Source organism: Balaenoptera acutorostrata (assembly GCF_949987535.1).
Source record: "Balaenoptera acutorostrata chromosome 3 unlocalized genomic scaffold, mBalAcu1.1 SUPER_3_unloc_1, whole genome shotgun sequence".
Lineage (NCBI taxonomy): Eukaryota > Metazoa > Chordata > Mammalia > Artiodactyla > Balaenopteridae > Balaenoptera > Balaenoptera acutorostrata.
This window is the reverse complement of record NW_026645489.1, coordinates 1,278,105-1,298,583: the sequence shown is the minus strand read 5'-3', so window position 1 is coordinate 1,298,583 and position 20,479 is coordinate 1,278,105. Positions and strand designations below refer to the sequence as shown.

Here is a 20,479-nt window from a genome sequence, read left to right as displayed (position 1 = left end):
CAAGCAGAATAAAATCTAGCAACCTATGCTAACAGAAGCCCATATGATATTCAAACTATTAAAGACAAAGATAAACAGTATATCTTGAAAGCAGTGAGAAAAACAATATATTTTATACGTATTATGGGAATAATACAACTGATGGCTGAATTCCCCTCTGAAACCATAAAGGCCAGATGGAATAATATCTTTATAGTACTGAAAAAACCAAGAAAAGCTTTCAAAGCAGAACTCTATATTCAGCACAATTATTATTCAAAAATAAAAGCAAAATGGAGGGGATGAATTGGGAGATTGGGATTGACATACATACACTAATATGTGTAAAATAGACAACTAATAAGAACCTGCTGTAAAAAAAAAAAGAAGCAAAATGAAGACATTTTCAGGCAAAAGAAATCTAAGAAATTTGGTCATAAGCAGAGTTGCAATTACAGTTTTTGGGCTGAAGAGAAAAGATACCAGATAGAAACTTGGATCCTCAGAAAAGAAAGAAGAGCATCAGGAATGGCAACTCTCTTGGTAAATACAAAAGACTATGTTTTCTTTTTCCTCTTAATTTCCTTATTAACTATACAACTTTAAAATTAAAGTTATAACATTGTCCTGTGTTTTATATAACATATGTATATGTATTACATATAACTACAAATTAAAGAGGGATATGAGATTATAAGGTTGCAAGGTTTCTATATTTTAAATAAAGTAGTACATTATTAACTGCAAATCAACTGTGAAAATTAAAGGTGTACGTTATAATTGCTAGGAAGCCAATAGGAAACTATAAAACATTAAAAGAAAATGGATGGAAAACATACGCCATACAAACAGTAAACAAAAGTAGGCTGGAGTAGCATTATTAATATTAGATAAAACAGATTCCAAAACAAACTACATTAACAAGGATAAAAAAGACACTTCATAATGTTAAAATGGATGATTCAACAGGGAAACATAACAATCATAAATGAGTATGAACCCAGTATCAGAGCTTCAAAACACAAGAAGCAAAAAATGACAGTTTTAAAGGGAAAAATAGAGAGTTCTATAATCATAGTTAGAAACTACAATATGCTTTCATCAGCAACTGACAGAAAAACTAGACAAAAAACAGCAAGGACATAGACGACTTGAACACATCAACAAACAACTGCAGAATATACATTCTTTTCAAGTGCTTATGGAATGTTTACCGGTCAGTGTAGACCATGTTTTGGGCCATAAAACAAGTCTCAATTAATGTCAAAATACTGAAGCATATAGAATATGTTCTCTGACAAAAGTGGAATTAAGTTAGAAATTGAAAACAATAAATAAGATAATCGGGCAAAATCCCAAATATTTAGAAATTAAACAACACCCTTCTAAAGAAACTTTGGGTCAATGAAAAATATTACAAGATAAATTAGAGAATATTTTGAACTGAACTATAACAACAATAGAACCTATCAAAATTTGTGGAGTGCAGTTAAAGTAAGGCTTACACGGAAATTTAGGGATTTAAGTGCCTATATTCAAAAACAAGAAAGGTCTCAAATCAATAAACTTTCACTCTAAGAAGATGGAGAAAGAAGAGCAAATTAAACCCAAAGCAAACCAAAGGAAGGAAATAGTATAGATAGTAACAGAAATCAATAAAATAGAAAACAGAAAACAATCAAAATCAAATGCTGGTTCATTGAGAAGATCAATAAAACTGATAAGCCTCTAACTAGACAGATAAAGAAAAAAAGAGAGGAACATAAAATGTAATATCAGAAATAAAAGATAGGGGACTTCCCTGGTGGTCCAGTGGTTAAGAATCCGCCTTCCAATGCAGAGGATGCGGGTTCCATCACTGGTCAGGGAACTAAGATCCCACATGCCGCGGGGCAACTAAGCCCACGGGCCTCAACTAGAGAGCCCGTGTACCACAAACTACAGAGCCCACGTGCTCTGGAGCCCACACACCACAACTACTGAGAAGCCCGTGCACCACAGCTACAGAGAAGCCCGCGGGCTGCAATAAAGATCCTGAGTGCCGCAACTAAGACCTGACCCAGCCAAAAATAAAATAAGATAAATAAATATTTTTTAAAAAAAAGAAATAAAAGACAGACATAGCAACAGATTCTACAGATATAAAAAAGGGTAATAAAGGATTATTACAAACAACTTTAAGACAGTATATTGACAACTGGACAAATTTGTCAAATGGTCAAAATAGACAAATTCCTTGAAAGACACAAATAACAAAACTAAGAATAAATTAAAGCAACAACAACAAAAAAAAACTTGAAGAGTTCTATATCAATTAGATAAATTCAATTTAAAATTTAAAACCTTTGTTAAAAAGGAAAGAAAAAACCTTCAGGCCCTGATGGCTTCAAAGGTCAATTTTATCAAAAATTTAAGGGAAAATGAATATCAGCTCTATACAAACTCTTTCAGAAAATGTAGAAAAAAGGAACATTTCCTAACTCATGAGGTCAATTTTACCCTGATCCAAAAACCAGACAAAAATATTACAAGAAAATAAAACTGCAGACCAACATCTCTCAAGAGCATAGACACAAAAATCCTTAACAAAATATTAGCAAATATGGAGTTTCTTGGTGGTCTAGTGGTTAGAATTTGGTGCTTTCACTGCCGTGGCCCAGGTTCAATCCCTGACCGGGGAACTGAGATACCACAAGCCATGCTGCGCAGCCAAAAAGAAAAAAAATTAGCAAATAGAACCCAACAAAATTTTAAAAGGATATACATTATGACCAAATGTGGTTTATTTCAGGAATGCAAGGTTGTTCGATATTGTGAAAGGCTCAAAGCTTTCTACCTAAGACCAAGAACAAGGCCAGGATATCCACTCATACCACTTTTAATTAACACTGTCCTGGAGGTCCTAACCAGTGCTATAAGACAATGAAAAGAAATAAAAGGCATAAAGATTTGAAAGGTAGATGTAAAACAATCTTTATTCACAGATGACATGATGATGGGGTGTGTTGAAAACCTTAAATAATCCGCAAAAAGGCTACTAAACTAATAAGTGAACATTGCAGGGGTGTAGAATATAAGATCAACATACAAAAATCAATCATATTTCTCTAAACTAACACCAAATAATTAGAAAATGAAATTTGAAAAACAACTACATTCACAAAAATACTTAGGAATAAATTTAATGAATGACGTGACAACTATAAGACATTACGAAGGGGAATTAAACAAGACCTAAATAAGTATACATATATATCATTCCAAGGATTGGAAGACTCTATGTTGTTAAGATACTAATCCTGCCCAAATTGATCTATAGACCAAAATTCAAATAAGCTTCTTTTGAAAAAAATGACAGGTTGATTTCAAAATTTATATAAGAAAACAGAGAACCTAAAACAGCTAAAATAATTTTGAAAAATAAGAGCAAAGTTAGAGGACTTACACTACTCGATTTCAAGGCTGACTATAAATTTACAAAATAAAGACAGTATGTCACTGGCATAAGGATAGACATATAGATGGATAAACAGAATTGAGTCCAGAGATAGACCCACACATACACGGTCAATCGATTTTCAACAAAGGTACCAAAGTAATTCAATGGAGACAAGACAGCTTTTATAAGAAATGGTGTTGGGACAACTGGATATTATACATGGAAATAATGAACGTCAAGCCTCACCTCATACCATACATAAAAAGTGACCCAAAAATGTTCATTGACCTAAATATTAGAGATAAAACTATTATATTTCTAGAAGTAAACACTGGTAAAAATCTTTATGTCCTTGAGTTAGGCAAAGATTTCTTAAACAGGAGACCAAAACACAAATGATAAAAGAAAAAATTAATAAAATGGATTTCATGGTTTAAAAGTTTCACTTCTCAAAAGTCATAGTTAAGAAAACACAAAGGTAAGCCACAGAGCAAAAGCGAAATTTTTCAGAACAAAGGCCTTCTATTCAGAATATGTAAAGAACTCTTACAACTCGATAAGAAGACAACCAAAAAAAAGCTAATAAAAATGGACAAAACATTGGAACAAACATTTCCCAAAAGATATACATATGGCCAATAAGCACATGAAAATATGTTCAACACTGCTAGTCCTCAGAGAAATGCTAATTAAAACCACAATGAAATACAGCTACACACACACTAGAATGACTAAGGTTAAAAAGACTGTCAATACCAAGTGTTGGTGAGGATGGGAGATGGAGCAGCTATATTGCTGGTGGAAATGCAAAACGTTACAGCCACTTTGTAAAACAATATGGCAATACCTTATAACACTAAATACCATATTGTCAAGCAATTCCATTCCTTGGCATTCACCCTAGAGAAATAAAAACATATGTCCCCATGAAAATATGTATGCAGATATTTTAGCAGCATTATTCATAATGGCCAAAAACTAGAAATAACCCAAATAATATATACAAACCATGGAACGCTACAGAGCAATAAAAAGAAACAAAATATTAATATATGCAACAACATGAATGAATCTCAAAAACATTATGCTAAATAAAAGTAGTCAATTAGAAAGACTATGTACTGAATGATTCCATTTATATGAAATTCTAGAAAAGGCAAACTATAGAGATGGAAAGCAGATCAATGTCTGCCTGGGGCTGGTGGTACAGGAAGGAGATCAAGAGCAAAGGGGCACAAGGAATCTTCTTAAGGTAAGCGAACTGTTTCATATACTGGTTAAGGTGGTGGTTACACGATTCTATCTGCTTTGCAAAAGTCATTAAACTGTGCTTTGAAAATGGGTGAATTTTATTATATGTAACTATTTCCACAATAAACAAAAAGAGGACAAAGCTACATGCATTCCAATAAGTAGGTATTTGGGCATGTCTACACTAGAAGACAGAATGATGTAGTCAGATGCTTGTACTTACTTATAATGAATAAGTTTGGATTTATGAGAAATAAGGTAATATTCAACTGAATAGTGTCAATTTTATTTATATTTGACATTTCAAGTTAAGAGCTAAATAAATGTATATACATGCGGAATCAACATGAATAGGCTAGCTCATATAAAGACTATTAAAGATATACTGCACAGGTAACTCTTTTAAAAACACAAAAGAGGGGGCTTCCCTGGTGGTGCAGTGGTTAAGAATCTGCCTGCCAATTCAGGGGACACAGGTTTGAGCCCTGGTCCGGGAAGATCCCACATGCCGCGGAGCAACTAAGCCCGTGTGCCACAACTACTGAGCCTGCGCTCTAGAGCCTGCGAGCCACAACTACTGACGCCCACACACCTAGAGCCCGTGCTCTGCAACAAGAGAAGCCCCCGCAATGAGAAGCCCGCACACTGCAACAAAGAGTAGCCCCTGCTCACCACAACTAGAGAAAGCCCGCAAACAACAACAACAAAGATTCAACTCAGCCAAAAATTAATTAATTAATTAATTAATTAATTTTTTTAAAAAAACTCAAAAGAAATACAGAAAGAGATTTTAAAAACATTCAATAGAAAGTGATCCATACAGAAGATAAGCAAAAAAGACCCAACATACATATGATAGGGATCTCAAAGAAGAATGTCAAACAATAGACCAAAATAAATATTAAATTATCTTCTATAATTTCAGAACATTTTCCTAAAATTAAAAAAAAATCTTGAATTTATACATTGAAAGGATACACCACAATCACTTCAGCATGACCAACACTGAATCCTATTACAGTGAAAATTACTTTAAAAAGAAAATAAAACATCATTTGGGCAACTAGGCAAAAAGGCTAAGACACTAATAAGGGAAAGAAAACAAGATTGTCCCCTGACTTTTCAACCAATTCCTAATACCCAAAGAACATGGTGTAACAAATTTAAGACACTCAAGGAAGGGAAATATGAATCAAGGATTTTACATGTACCCAAACTGGCCTCCAAGTAAAAAGCTGCAAACAAACTATTATAAACTTGCCAAAACTCAAGGTACATTGATCCTGTGAGCCCTTCCAAAAGAATCTCTCAGAAAAGAACACTCAGACAACCAAAAAGACTGAGAGAGACAGTGATATAAGAATCACTGGTGAGCACTAAATATAAATATTCCTATAGAACAAAGATAACCCATGGTCATAAAAGAGAGAATATAGCAGACAAGTATAATTATCAAAAATTGGGGTCGGGGGAATAAGGAGTGCATATGGATATGACTGTCCATTAAACGTTAACTGGAAATAATAGGATATTACTTTAGATCAGATACTGGGATAGAAGGAGCAAGGGAGAAGAGGTTACAAGCTAATTTCAATATTTTTCAACGTAGGGAACCAGTAAGTCCAAAAAAAAAAAAAGTGGACTAATGGTATTATATAAAGGTATTAGTATAAAGTTAACCAACAGAACGAACAAGCAGGTAAAACCAACTGCATAATGAAAAAACGTAGATACAAAAGACAAAAAAAAAAAGTATGATAGAACTGAGGACAAACATATTAATCATATCAATAGATGTAAATGGGCTTAACTCACCTACTGAAAGAAAAGGATTTTCAGATTGGCTAATAAATCAAAATTCAACACTATGCAGAGTACAAGAGACACACCTAAAACAAAGAGATTCAAAAGAGTTAAAAATAAAAGGATGGAGAAAGACATATCAGGCAAACACAAAAAGAAAACAGGAGTCTTAATCTTGATATCTGACAAGGTGGAATTGAGACCAAAAAGCATTGCCATATATTAAAAAGACCACTTCATAATGCTTAAGGCTACAATTCACAATGAGGATATTACAGTTATTAATATTTATGAACCCAATAACAAAGCAATAACTTTAATTAAGCTGAAACCTACAGGAGATGCAACTAGAAATAGACAAAAACACACTAACAATAGGAGATTTAACATACCTCTCAAAATCCAAGATCAAGCAGACTAAAAATTAATAAGGGTATAGAAGACCAAAACAACATAAATCAGGTGGATCTTTTAGATCTATATCAAACTTTGAACACCAATAATAGAGATTACAATTTCTTTTCAAGTACACGTGGAACATTCATAAAAACTGACCTAATCTTACGCCACAGAGAAAAGCTCAATAATTTCCAAAGAATAGAAATAATGCAAATATCATTCTCAGACTATAATGCAGTAAAACTCAAAATCAATAACAAAATGAAAAGATGTTAACTAGACTCGTGGTGATCTTTTGCAGTATACACAAATATTGAATTATGTGCACACCTTAAACTAATGTTATATTTTAATTATACCTCAACTTAAAAAGAAATGAAAACGCACACACAAAATAACAAAATAAACAAAAATGCCCTTCCAAGTGGAAATTTACAAGCACACGTTTAAACAACACTTGAGTCAAAGGCAAAATACAAAATTAAATTGCATAACTTTGTGAAAATAATAATAAAAACCTGACATTATCAGAATCTGTAGCCTATAGCTAAAGGAAGTGTCAAATAAAATATATTGCATGAAATGCCTGATCAAAAATATTAAAATAAAGAAACACCCAACTCAAGAAGCTAGAAAATAAAACACCAAAGTTTCAAAAAACGATGTCTGGGACTTCCTGGTGGTCCAGTGGTTAAGACTCCAGGCTTCCACTGCAGGGAGCATGGGTTTGGTCCCTGGTCGGGGAAGTTCTTCATGCTGTGCAGTGCAGCCAAAAAAAAAAAGAAAAGACGTCTGGGGAAAAGGGAATTAATAATAAAAGTAGAAATTAATTTACAAACCAAAAAAAAACAAACAAACAAACAGTGGAATTAATAAATAAATCTAAAACTGGTTCCTTAGAAAAGAAATTAATAAAACAGACAAACCACTAACTAGATCAGGAAAAAAGGGGATAGGGATGGGGAGAGAAAACACAAGTATACAACATTAAATATATAACATTAGAAATGACAAGGAGAAAATAAACATCAAAATAGGGGAAATTTTAAATTTTCTAAAAGACTCTTCTGCATAATTCTATGCAAACAAATTTGAAAACTTAGATGAAATGAAAAAAAATTTAGAGAAATAAAACTTACCAAAATTGACCCCAGTAGAAACAGAAAGTCTAAATAGAACAAGGGTCATAGAGGAAATAAAGGGAGAAGTTAAAAATTTCCACTACAAAAAAGCAGCAGGTCAGATGATTTCACAGGGGAACCCTAACAAACTTTTAAAGATCAGAAAACCTCAATATTACTTTAATTATTCCAGAGCATAGAAAAAGAAGGAAATCTTCCAAACTCATTTTATGTAGTCAGTATAACATTGTTCCCAGAACCTGACTAGAATTACTCCCCACCCCCCAAAAAAATGAACCAATCTAACTTGTGAATATCACTGCAAATATTATTAAATAAAACATAAAATCCAATCCAGCATATTAATAAAGTTAAGAGAAGAAGTCATATGGTCTCCATAGATACAGAAAATAAACTTGACAAAATTCAACACCATTCAAGTTTTTTTTAACTCAATAAAAAAGAATTGATGGACACTTCCTTAGAATATTACCTCAGCCCCCCCCTAAATCTTACTTAATAGAGAAATACTAGACGCTTTGCTACTAAAATTCAAAACCACACAAGAATACGCTCTATGCTATATTTAACATTGTGTGGAAATATTTGCCAACGCAATTAGAAAAGAGAAGGTAATTAGAGATATAAGAATTGGATGGAAAAGAATAAAATTATTTTCTATTTGCAGATTATATAATTATATATCTTGAAAACCCAAAGAATAGATGGAAAAGCAATTACAAAAAGAAAATAATTTGGTAAAGTAAGGTTACAAAATAGGCATACAAAAATCAATAGCCTTCGTGTATAAAAATAAAAATATAGAAGAAAAGACAAACCTCAATTATGATAGAAAAAAAAGAATTTCAAAAAACACTAAGCAGGGGCTTCCCTGGTGGCACAGTGGTTAAGAATCCACCTTCCAATGCAGGGACACGGGTTCGAGCCCTGGTCTCGGAAGATCCCACATGCCGCGGAGAAACTAAGCCCGTGTGCCACAACTACTGAGCCTGTGCTCCAGAGACCACAAGCCACAACTCCTGAAGCCCGGCGCCTAGAGCCCGTGCTCTGCAACAAGAGAAGCCACCGCAATGAGAAGCCCGTGCATCACAACGAAGGGTAGTCCCCGCTCACTGCCAACTAGGGAAAGCCCGCGCACAGCAACAAAGACCCAACGCAGCCAAAAATAAATAAATAAAATAACTAATAATAAAAATGTTTAAAACAAAAGAAACACTAAGCATAAGCTTAACAAGAAATTCTAAAAGCACCCCCTCTAAAAGCACCTTTTCGGAAAGGCACAGAAAGACTTGAAAATAATTGGAAAGACATACAATGTTCTTAGATAGTGAGATTCAACATCCTGAAGATGTCAGTTCTCCCTGTTATTTTATAAATTTAATGTGATACTCAAAAATACCATCAAGCTTTTCTCTGGACCTATGCAACTTGATTGTGAGATTAGTTTGGAAGAATGAAAAAGAATAGCCAGAAAAACCTGGGAAATAAGAAAAATGTTGAATGGGGGAGAGGGGATTCCAATACAACTCTCTACCAAAAAAAAAAAAAAAATTTAGCCTACAGTTTAAAAAAAAAGGAGAGAGTGCAATAATGATCATAAGGAGCAAGTATTGGCTGTCTGTGAATAAGTCATGGCAAGTTCACTTCAATTTCTTATTCCTTTGGGGGAATCTGGACAGAGTAACAAAGGAAAGCTAAAGATAGAGTATATACATCTCAGCAGAGTAGACTCAACTGTAAGCTCCTCTAGAGCCTGGTACAGAGCCTGACACACTGCAGACACCCAATAGATATTTGTTGAATAAGAGAACAGACAAGTTGATAAAATATGGATTGGGTAGTACCACAAGAGGATGCATTTGCAGTTGGTGAAACTGTCTTATCTAAAATGTATTGATCGGGCTCCCCTGGTGGCGCAGTGGTTGAGAGTCTGCCTACCAATGCAGGGGACACGTGTTCGAGCCCTGGTCTGGGAAGATCCCACATGCCACGGAGCAACTGGGCCCGTGAGCCACAACTACTGAGACTGCGCATCTGGAGCCTGTGCTCCGCAACAAGAGAGGCCGCGATGGTGAGAGGCCCGCGCACCGCAATGAAGAGTGGCCCCCACTTGCCACAACTGGAGAAAGCCCTCGCACAGAAACGAAGACCCAACACAGCCATAAATAAATAAAACCCAAAAGTTAAAAAATAAATAAATAAAATAAAATAAAATAAAATGTATTGATCAATGGCTCAAAAGCAACTTGAAACAAGCTATTTAATGGCACACCACATTCTTTTTTTACTTTTTTTCTCCTGATCAACATTTTTATTTTGAATATTTTATATAGGGATGCATATCATTTTGGTAGTTGACGCAAAACTAATGGAGAAATGTCTATTATGTTGAATGATAAAATCAGGCATAACAATGAGATGACACTAAAAAGATGAAATTAGTAGTTTGTAGTGGGTTGAATCATGTTCCCCAAAAAGTTATGTTCAAGTCCTAAACCCTGATACCCATAAATGTAACCTTATTTGGAAATAGGGCCTTTGTAGATGTAATCGGATTAAAATGAGGTCATACTGGATTAGGCGAGGCCTTAAATCCAATGACTGGGGTATTTATAAGAGAAAAGAGAGGGAGATTGGATACAGAGACAGAGAGGAGACACAGGCCATGTGAAGACAGAGGCAGAGATTGGAGTGATACAGCACAAGCCGAGGAACACCAAGGGATACCAGCAACCGCCAGAAGGTAAAAGAGAGGCAAGGAAGGCCTGCAGAGGAAGCAAGGCGTTGCCAACACCTTTATTTTGGACTTTTAGCCTCCAGAATTGTGAGAGAATAAATTTCTCTTGTTTTAATCCACCCAGTTTGTGGTAATTTGTTACAGCAGCCCTAGGAAACTAACACAGGGTTAAACAAAGCTCTATTATCTTCCCACTGCACAGCTGGAGAATGAAGGAAAACAGGCTTAACAGGTATTCCTATGGAAAAGATCTGGCGGTTTCAGCAGACCAGAGGCTTGACATTATAATACAAAGAGCTAAAGGAATCTTTACATTTTGAAATATAGATTCCTGTACTCTGCACTAGTGAAGGTATGTATAAGGTATTGAGTCCTTTTCAAGTGCCACATTTAAAGGACGACATAAGAAGGACCTGGAACGCATATTAAAATGTAATGTAGGGCTTCCCTGGTGGCACAGCGGTTAGGAATCCGCCTGCCAATGCAGGGGACACAGGTTCAAGCCCTGGTTCAGGAAGATTCCCCCATGCCGCGGAACAACTAAGCCCATGCACCACAACTACTAAGCTTGCGCTCTAGAGCCCATGGGCCACAACTACTGAGCCCATGTGCCACAACTACTGAAGCCCGTGCACCTAGAGCCTGCGCTCCACAATGAGAGAGGCCACTGCAATGAGAAGCCTGCACACTGCAACGAGGAGTGGCCCCCACTCGCCGCAACCAGAGAAAAGCCCGCGTGCAGCAACGAAGACCCAATGCAGCCAAAAATAAAATAAATAAAATTTTAAAAAATTTTTTTAATGTAATGTAAAAGTAAAGTGCCTCGAAATTAAGTCATGCTATCATCCAACATTAGTGAGCAGTTACTCTACGTATATGGTATATAGTCTAACATCTAGGAAGAGCTCACCCAACTCGCAAAGAGGTGGAGCTCTAATGTGGGTCAAAGGTGATAGTAAGGTATTTAAAGATAGGAAGTGTTTTAAAGAAGAGAATGATGAAAATGACACGATAGCCTCTGTATTTTAGATGGATCACTAAGGGGACTACGTGAGGATAGATTTGATGGGGACAAAAGCAGACACAGGGAGATAAATTAAAAGGCTGTTATAATAAAGAAATGATAAATTCCATAATTAGGGTGGTGATGGTAAGAATAAAGAGGACAAAAAAAAAAAAAAAAAAAAGAATAAAGAGGACATGAGGTACCTAAGGAATATTTAAGACATAAAACCAGAGTTTTACATAATACAATAACACTTGACTCTCAAAAGTATTATGAGAATGAATTAAGCTAATATATGTCAAAGTGCTTAATACATAATAGGCACAAACAATAGATATCTAAACCCTCCTTTCTAGAGATCTTAAGATTCAAATACATATAATTCTGACATGTTTAATTGGTTATATGATTAGGAGTTATCTATTTTCACTTCTGAGGCAAGCTCATTTCTTCTTAAAATAGCATTTTATATATATATATATATAAATGTATAGGTATATAAACACACATGTGCACATATATACATAAGTACCTATGTACACACACACATATCCTTTAAGTTTTGTTCTAGTGTCAGACCAAGCTTCTAAGACCAATGAATTTGAAATACACTCTGAAATGCTGAATATCCCTCCAATTTTAATTCCACATCAAATAGTAAATGAGACTCACACGATAAACTATATACTGTTTAGAAGCATTGTCCTTTCAAGAAATGTCCAGAAGGAGAGAAAAACAAGACAGAAATAGAACGTATGGGTTGAAAAAAGCTAAAAATTCTAAATGAAATGATTGAGCTTTCCACACTACAGGAAGCGAGCTTGTTGATAAGGATACATTTTTGCTTAATGTAGTTTTTTTATGCAATAAACATTTCATTTCTAAGCCAATGTATGTGTTCGTTTATGCAGAGCTACCCATATCTTTTCAGAATATGAGAAACAAATGCATGTGAATTTCCAACATAATAATACTGCAAAATGAAAATCCCAATTTAAAGCCTATTTATTGGTTGATTAATCAATACAGAAAATTTGCACAGGTATACTACCAAAGGATCCAAGTCAAGTTACAGCATGAAGAGTCCCTGACTTCAGATGTATTGTCACTTTATCTCAAAAGAAAAAAGAAGAAGCTGCCTGCGTGCTAAGATTGTCTACCAATTAGGAATTGTGATTATTATGCTGAACATACTAAGAGAAAATTTTAACTAAGAGAAAGAACCAAAAATATAATGAACATTCAGGAAAAGTGTAAGTTGTTATATAAATACTATAAAATTTGATTTAGCAAATATGTTTTAAGTACTTTGGACAGCTATATTTTTATTTACCTGTAAATCCATTTGAAAAGCATGTGAACATTGTATATAGTACAGAACTTCACATTAATGAAAATATGAAATCTTCAGGTGAATGATATCCAAAACATAATTATGTAATCCTTCTTTATGAAAGACATTTACTTCACCTTCATTCATTTTCACTTATTCAAGAAACAGTTTTTGTGCAAACACTGCCCTAGACAATGATTTGCATGCTGAAGACACAGAGATGAACATAATACCGTCTACACACAAATTAGGGCAACTAACAAGAAGACTAATGATTGCAATACAGTGTGAGCACACGAGTAGGGCATACAGGGGAAGAGTGACAATCACGCAGGGCTTCCAAGCTAAATAATGAACAATAAGTAAGCATTAGGAAGGCAAAGAAAAGGGCCAAAAGAGAAAGAAAGCATATCAGGCAAAAAGAACATCGTGCACTGGAAGAACTGGAAAAAAATAGTCCAATGTAACTAGATCAAGGAGCTAGTGCAGGGATTTAGTTGGATGGGCAAGAACCATTAGGGCTTAAATAGTAATGGTAGAGAGTAGGAGAAGTTTAGGAACACTCCCAATTTTTTGACTTAGGTGAATGGGTGGATAGATCATGGAGCCAGTCACCAAAATGAGTATTATAAAAAACAAGTACAAGTTTGGGACAGAAGACAATGAGTTTGGGTTTGAGTTGCCTATAGGACACTTCGATAGGTATAGAGGCCATAGTTCAAGAAACATGTTTAGACTAGAAAATTGAATTTGGGTGTCATCCACATAGAGGTGATAGTTAATACCACAAGAGTGAATGAGAGAAAGAGTCTGTGGGATTTTTTTTAAAAAAAAGAGAGAACTAATGACAGAATCCTGTTTTTAAAGATAGGGAGAAGAAAGGTAGCCCTAAGAAAAAATCTGAGTAGGAACGGCCAGCAAAGAAAGAAGAAAAGGAGAGTTTAAATAAGGAATAGAAAAGCTAGTGTCAAATCATGCAGAGAAATCAGAGCTAAAAACCTGGTGTTCTTTTTGCTACCACAAATATGGTTAATAGGTACACTCTAATTTTTACACATGTGAATAAAACTAGAGTTCCGTCTATAAGAAGTCAGCAATGTTGTTGTGCAAAGATTTCTAAATGGCTACAGGTTGCAATGTTATTCAAAGGAGAAGTGCTTTTATATTTTAGTCACATTACCAAATAATGTACATAAAAATAAATAAAACTCCCTATTGATTTCTCTAAGTATGACCCTTAAATATGTAGGGGATAGGGGAAAGTTCAACTTCAAATCATACTGCTAATTAGCTATACTCTTAAAACTGTTTGTTTTGATGTACTCAAAAGATTTTTAGTTATTGAGATAAAGACGTTGAGTAGGGTAAATACATTAAAAATGGCACACATTCACATTTCTATAATTAGCTATACTGAGTTTATACCCCAAATATCAGCAGGTTAATTTCCAAATTTGACAAACATTTTAATGGATATTTATATGAGTGATTTATGTTAACCAGATGCTACACTGTCATCATAATACAAAAGGTGATGGATAGGCAGTTCATGCCCTAGAAATGTTCTGTTTAGGTGATCAGCCAGTTCCGTGCTAGATATATCAAGTCAAGGAATTGCCATGCAGGGATCCACTCCCACCCAAATGGGTTAGGTTGATTGTTGTAGAAGAGACTTGGAGACAAGCAAAGGAGAAAAAAAATAGCCCAAGAGCCCATGTCCCATTTAAACAATGGCTACTTTTTTTTTCTGCTCCACTCTGGGCTGATGGGGGGTGGGGGGGGACTAGATCCAAACTTTATAATTATCCTTATTTTAGCAGTAAGCACAAGGTTTTATACTTGATGATAATGATGATAATAATGAGCTAACTTATTTATTAACTCCTCATTATATGCCAGGATTCTGTGCTATGCACTTTTCATGGATCACCTCATTTAATCTTCACAACTATGACTATCCCCATTTTACAAACAATGCAGTTGAGGTTTAGAGAGGTAGAGTTAACTTGTCCAAGGGCACAGAGAATGCAAGAAGCAGAGCCAGGATTTAAACCCAAGCAGCAGTCTGATTCTAGAACCCTGACTCTTAACTTCTGCTGTTATCAAAAGCAAGCTTCTTTTGAAAGAGCACACCCAAAGTACCCCAGATTGGTCAATTTTAACTCTTAAAAGACAGGGAAAACTGGGGGGCGGGGGGTAGATTCCTCTTTCTCCTCTTTAGAATCCCAAATGAAAGAACTATAAATTCTTATTTTTATCATTCTATATCAGCTACATAAACATTTTCATGACAGTGAACTTTGACTTTAAGAAAAAGAAGCATTTCAAGGAAAAAGCCTGTAACTCTTGTGCAATCGCCTGAGAAACTGCTAGGAAGCTTTCACCTCCTGTTATGATGTTCTGCACAAAGCACAGGAAACTGACTGAACGTATAAAACAAGCTCCAAAGTATATCTTAACTATACCTAGACTCTCTTTCATCATTATCACTTATTTTATTAAAGAAAATGCTACTACATAAAAATAAGATCATCTTTCACATAACTGGGATATGTTACATTTCAAAGGTTAAGTCACGTAATTTGTTTGGTTGAAATGCAATACTTCCTCTTGCTGGCTCAACCAAACTATGTCCACTTCCTGTACCAAAGAAGCCTGTACCTACATCAAGAGGTCTCAGGAAGAAGAGTAACAGAAATATCATTTTGACACTGCATTAAGCCTCCATCTCCCCCTTGGTCCTTAGGCAAACGGTACTATGCACACTCCTGAATGCAGAAAAGAAATGAAGTCTCTCGTTCTCTCATGTTCTGGTGGCCTTCACATCCAGTAGAAGAGAAAAATCTCACGGCCCTCCCTTCTCTTTCTCCTTCCTCCTAGCCGTACTCCTACAGAGTCCAAGGATCACAGATCTGCAACTTCACTTTATTAAAAAGTATTCACCCTTCATAATCAGTAACCATGCAGCCTTTCATGTATGTGCTCTATTTTCGAGTATATAATGTGCACTGGAGTGTCAGCTCATCCATGTTAGTGCACGTCAGAGAGAGAGAGAAAAGAGATTAACTTCCCTCCACCCTAGATAAAGATACCGAAAAACACCCAAAGCACCCTTATCATTTTCACAGCCTACTCCCGTGTTACCTCCTTTGCCCTCCAAAATGCTAACGGCTAAACAAAGAGAGCTGCTACTCCTACTCCTTACTTTACAGATGGAAACTCTGAGGCACAAAACTATTAAGTTAATTGCCCAGTTATTTGTGTCTCACAGTTAATCAGAAGGACATGAAAAACTCAAATCCATATGTCCTAGCTTCAAATATGGTATCTTTCCATCTACAGATAAAAAAACAAAACAAAACCTGTTTTACAAAAAATTCTAAACTACCTCCTAAACTACACACTATGTGCACTACACAACCAAGTCCACAGATAGATTTTTATCCATCTTGGCACTAACTGCCCAGGAAAGAGACAAGACAAAGCATCCAGTGCATCTCAAAATATAACAAGGAAGAGGACAGTAATACTCACTAGCTTTAACCTGATATTTCTTACATAATACGTAACTGTAAAAGCAAATGACAGGTAGTGGTCTTTTTAACAACTGTACTAAAATAAAATCTTTAAGGGTGTGATATCCTCAAGTTCTGCACCGATTCCAACTATGTTACCATTACTCAAAACGTAATGCATAATTTTTTCAAAAGCCTCTGTAGAAGCCAAATTTATCTTTGAGGTTTAGATTTAACTAAAACAGGCCAAAAAATCACAAAAGAACTTCCTAATGATTTAGAAGAGATGGACTAATAAGTGGGAAATGATTGTCAATATCATAACTGTCATTTATTGAGTACTTGCTATATGCTGGACTCACTACTCAACATTTGATGTGTATTCTCTCACCTATAATCACAACCACCCCACTGGCATTATTACCCCAGGTCTACAGATGAGGAAATAAAGTTCATAGACGTCAATTATTTTGCCCAAGGTCAAACAGTAAATGGCAGAACTAGGATTCAAACTCAGGTGTTCCAGATTCCAAAAAAAAAGAAAAAGTTTATGTAGAGGTACAAGCACTGGATGGTAGGTGCTCATAAAGGATCTCTAATGAAGCATCAGTCTGGGAATTCTATGAGTCTTCAGTTCATTTAATCTACCTGGTGAATAAGTGACATACTGCATTTTAACAAATTCAAGCTACTGCCCCAAAATAATGAGACTACTGTTTTTTGGTGTCTCACAAAATGGCTTTAATAGCCATTCCAAAGAAGAATTAAAAAGACTTTCAAGCAGTGACAACATAACCTTGTGCTGTTCTGAAAGAAACTAGAGTCAATTCGATGAATAGGTTTTGGTATACTTGTCAATAATTCAAACTCATTGCTTAATAAAAACACCTTTTATTTACAGAAGTTTAAGTTCCTGAATCCTTCAAGTGCACTCAGGAAAAGCTTTCATGTTAATCAACCTACCAAGTACATACCAAAGGCCTACTAATGCGCACTGCAATACGAAAGGCTATAGGGAGCCTATTAGAAACTTCCTCTGTCCACAAGGAGTTAGCAGCTTGTTTCCAACCAAACACACAGCCAATCATTCCTGGGACAACTACAATCCTCCTGCTATTTTTTATAGTTTGTGTGAGCTGCCCTACAAAGGAAACCTCTCTGGAAAAATAATGAGATCATTTTTCCAGAGCCCCTTTCACTTTCTTGCAAGCACTGACTCTGGCTTTAACCTCTGGTTGTGGTTAGTTTTAGCATTAGTGCTGGTGTTATTGAGCTGATTTTCCTCACACTGAATCCAGGATTCAGACTCCAGAATCCTCCCTCCCCCTTCTCTGCCTTCTAGCCTCTCCAACCCAAAGTGGAAACTGCAGACTCGAACTCCCCTATGGCTCCAGCACCGAGAACTGGGCATGCTCAGAAGGCCCGGCAGACTCGGATGGCACTGACAGTTCCCCGCCCCTGATGTGCTGCTGCCCCCTTCCCCCACTCCAACAAGAGATACCGAAATATTTATCTGAAAGATACGAGGCCCCTTCTTCCCGAAAATGACCCCATTTTAATTTCGTTTCGTAGGGTCTTTCGGTCTTGCCAAACCCCGCCACCAGCCGAGGAAGCCCGCATAATTTTTCAGCACCGGGGACAGCGCCGCGTTCCCATTAGCGTCCGCCCTCCCCCCACCTTCTCTTCCCCCCCCCCACGCCCCACCCCCCCACCAACTTCAGCCCCCACCCCCGCACCAGCACGAGGCCAAGGTCTCCCAGCAGCCGCAAACGCTGCAGCTGCAATAGCTCCCAGCCGGAGGCCGGGCCGGAACGCCGGGCCGGCTGCTACTTACACTGCTCCGCTTTGGTGGACATGGTGCTGTCCAGATGCAAAGGCTTTGCCCCAAAATCTGTGTCGTGTGAGCTCCCTCGCTCCGCCAGCGATGTTGCGAGGAAAAGAGCGCATACCCCCCCACCCCCACCCCCTCGCTTTCCCCCTCCCTTAGGCCCGTGTCGCTACCATTCGGACAAAACGCACATCAAATTGCAGAATTCGGTCCCGGAAGGTTAGGAAATCGCCCCCGGAGAAATGGGTGGGATTTAATAGGCGGCCAAAGGCTTCCTGTCCGTCCCCTCCTGGAGCTGCCCGCGTTGATGTGGGCGGGGAGACCGAAAGGAGGGAGCAAGCTGCGGCTCCTGGTGAAATGGGAGAATGGGCTCGACCGGGGGAGGAGGATTTCCATTCATAAGGCGCACGGAGGGGACGGGTGTTTCCCAGAGAAAAGCCTCTTAAAGTGCCGGAGTCCCCGACCATTTGGATCTCCCATTGGCGTTCTCCGGGCCTGTAAATCCTGTTCCGGGAGCAGCCCTGGTGTCTCAACGCGGTGACCGGAGAGGGACACAGGTGCGTCCCACGCCTGGTCTCAGCCTCTGTGCGGAAGGAGAGGGAGGCGGATCAGGGGCGGGCTGGAGAGAGCCGGGGCCGGAGGGCAGCGAGGACGCTCCTGAGGACCGCGAGGAAGGAAATGCAGAAGTAACCCTCAGCATGGCTTCCCGGCGTGCTGCGGTCCGTGCCCTCTGTCTCCCCTCTCTGATGGGCTCTCCTGCTGATGATCAGGATGGGAGGTCCCATTGCCAGGGGGCTGTGAGAAGACTTTAGAAGTCGAGTCTAGGGAAGGAGGAGATTTCCACGGACGGTGAAGCCGGAAGAGCCACAGAAAAGGAAAATGCAAGATTGGAAACAGGAGGAACCTAGGTGGGCTTCCATGCAGTCACCCAGGAGGGAGACAGGCCCGTTAGGAAGCCCCTCTGCTGGGAAACCAAATGAAGCCAGTAGAAAAAGAAGGCAATGGAAACACACCTCAAGCATATTAATAGGAAAATACTTAAAGAATCAAGTAGTGGAAAGACATTCTGAGCCTGGACTTGGAGTCAGGAAGAATCAGATTCAAGACTCAGTTCTACCACTTATTCATTCTAGGACAATCCTAATCTCCCTAAGCCTCAATTTCTGTAAAATGGGAACAATAAAACCTGCCCTGTCACCTAAAGAGTTAGTGGGTGGATCAAATGATATAATGGATGTGAAAGTCCTTTTAAAATTCAAGTACTGTGCAAGTATCAACCATTATGACCATTCTTAATTCAAATAATTTAAATAGCAGGTGAAAGCTGAGGAGCAATGATCAAAGCAGGTTAATATAGCAAAAAGCTTTGGGAACAGAACTGAAAGAGGTGACCAATTATTTTTAATACTGATAACTGTGGTGACTAATTCAATGTTTTTCCACCTCAACAACAACAACAAAAATCCTTAGTTTAGGTAAAAGAATGTTAAATTATATATGATATGGGCAAAATATTCAAAAGAAATCTTTGACAATTTTGAAAAAAAATAAAGATCATGGCACCAGCAGTTGCGGTGTCTGGTGAGGACCTGCTTCCTGGTTCATAACTGGTGTCTTTTTGACATGACCTCACACGGCAGAAGGGGCGAGTGAGCTCTGTGGGGCCCCTTTTATAAAGGCACTAGACCCAATCCACCTCCTGAAGGCCCACGTCCTACTACCATCACCTTGGGGACTAGGATTTCAACATATGATTTTGGGGGGGACAGAAACATTCAGTCCATGGCCATGTCTATCTGCAATCTCCACCCTCAGGCTAGGGTCCTGGCTGGGTAATATTCCGTGGGTTCTACTTTCTCTGCCTGGGCTGAGAACACTCCCTCTATTTCTTGAAAACCTCTAACTTTGTAGCATTCAAATTTCCTTTTCAACGAAAAGCTCTTCCCTCGACAACCTTTAGTCATTCAGTAAACACTTTTTGGGCTTTGAATACAATCTTCATGGGGACAGCTCCCTAAATTTACCTCCAGCCCAGACTTTTCCCTCC

At 37.4% G+C, this 20,479-nt stretch overlaps 1 protein-coding gene across 8 annotated transcripts in view; it reads right to left on the bottom strand.

Annotated features, from left to right (window-relative positions):
* UNC79 (unc-79 homolog, NALCN channel complex subunit) overlaps positions 1–18,517 on the bottom strand; it is a 253,057-nt gene extending 234,540 nt beyond the window's left edge. For all 8 annotated transcript variants that reach the window (XM_057539170.1, XM_057539172.1, XM_057539174.1 and 5 more), the window contains exon 1: positions 18,439–18,517. In XM_057539170.1, coding sequence (XP_057395153.1) covers positions 18,439–18,460 — 22 coding nt within the window. In that variant the 5' untranslated portion in view covers positions 18,461–18,517. The remainder of the gene's footprint in view (positions 1–18,438) is intronic.
* Positions 18,518–20,479: the final 1,962 nt, after the last annotated feature.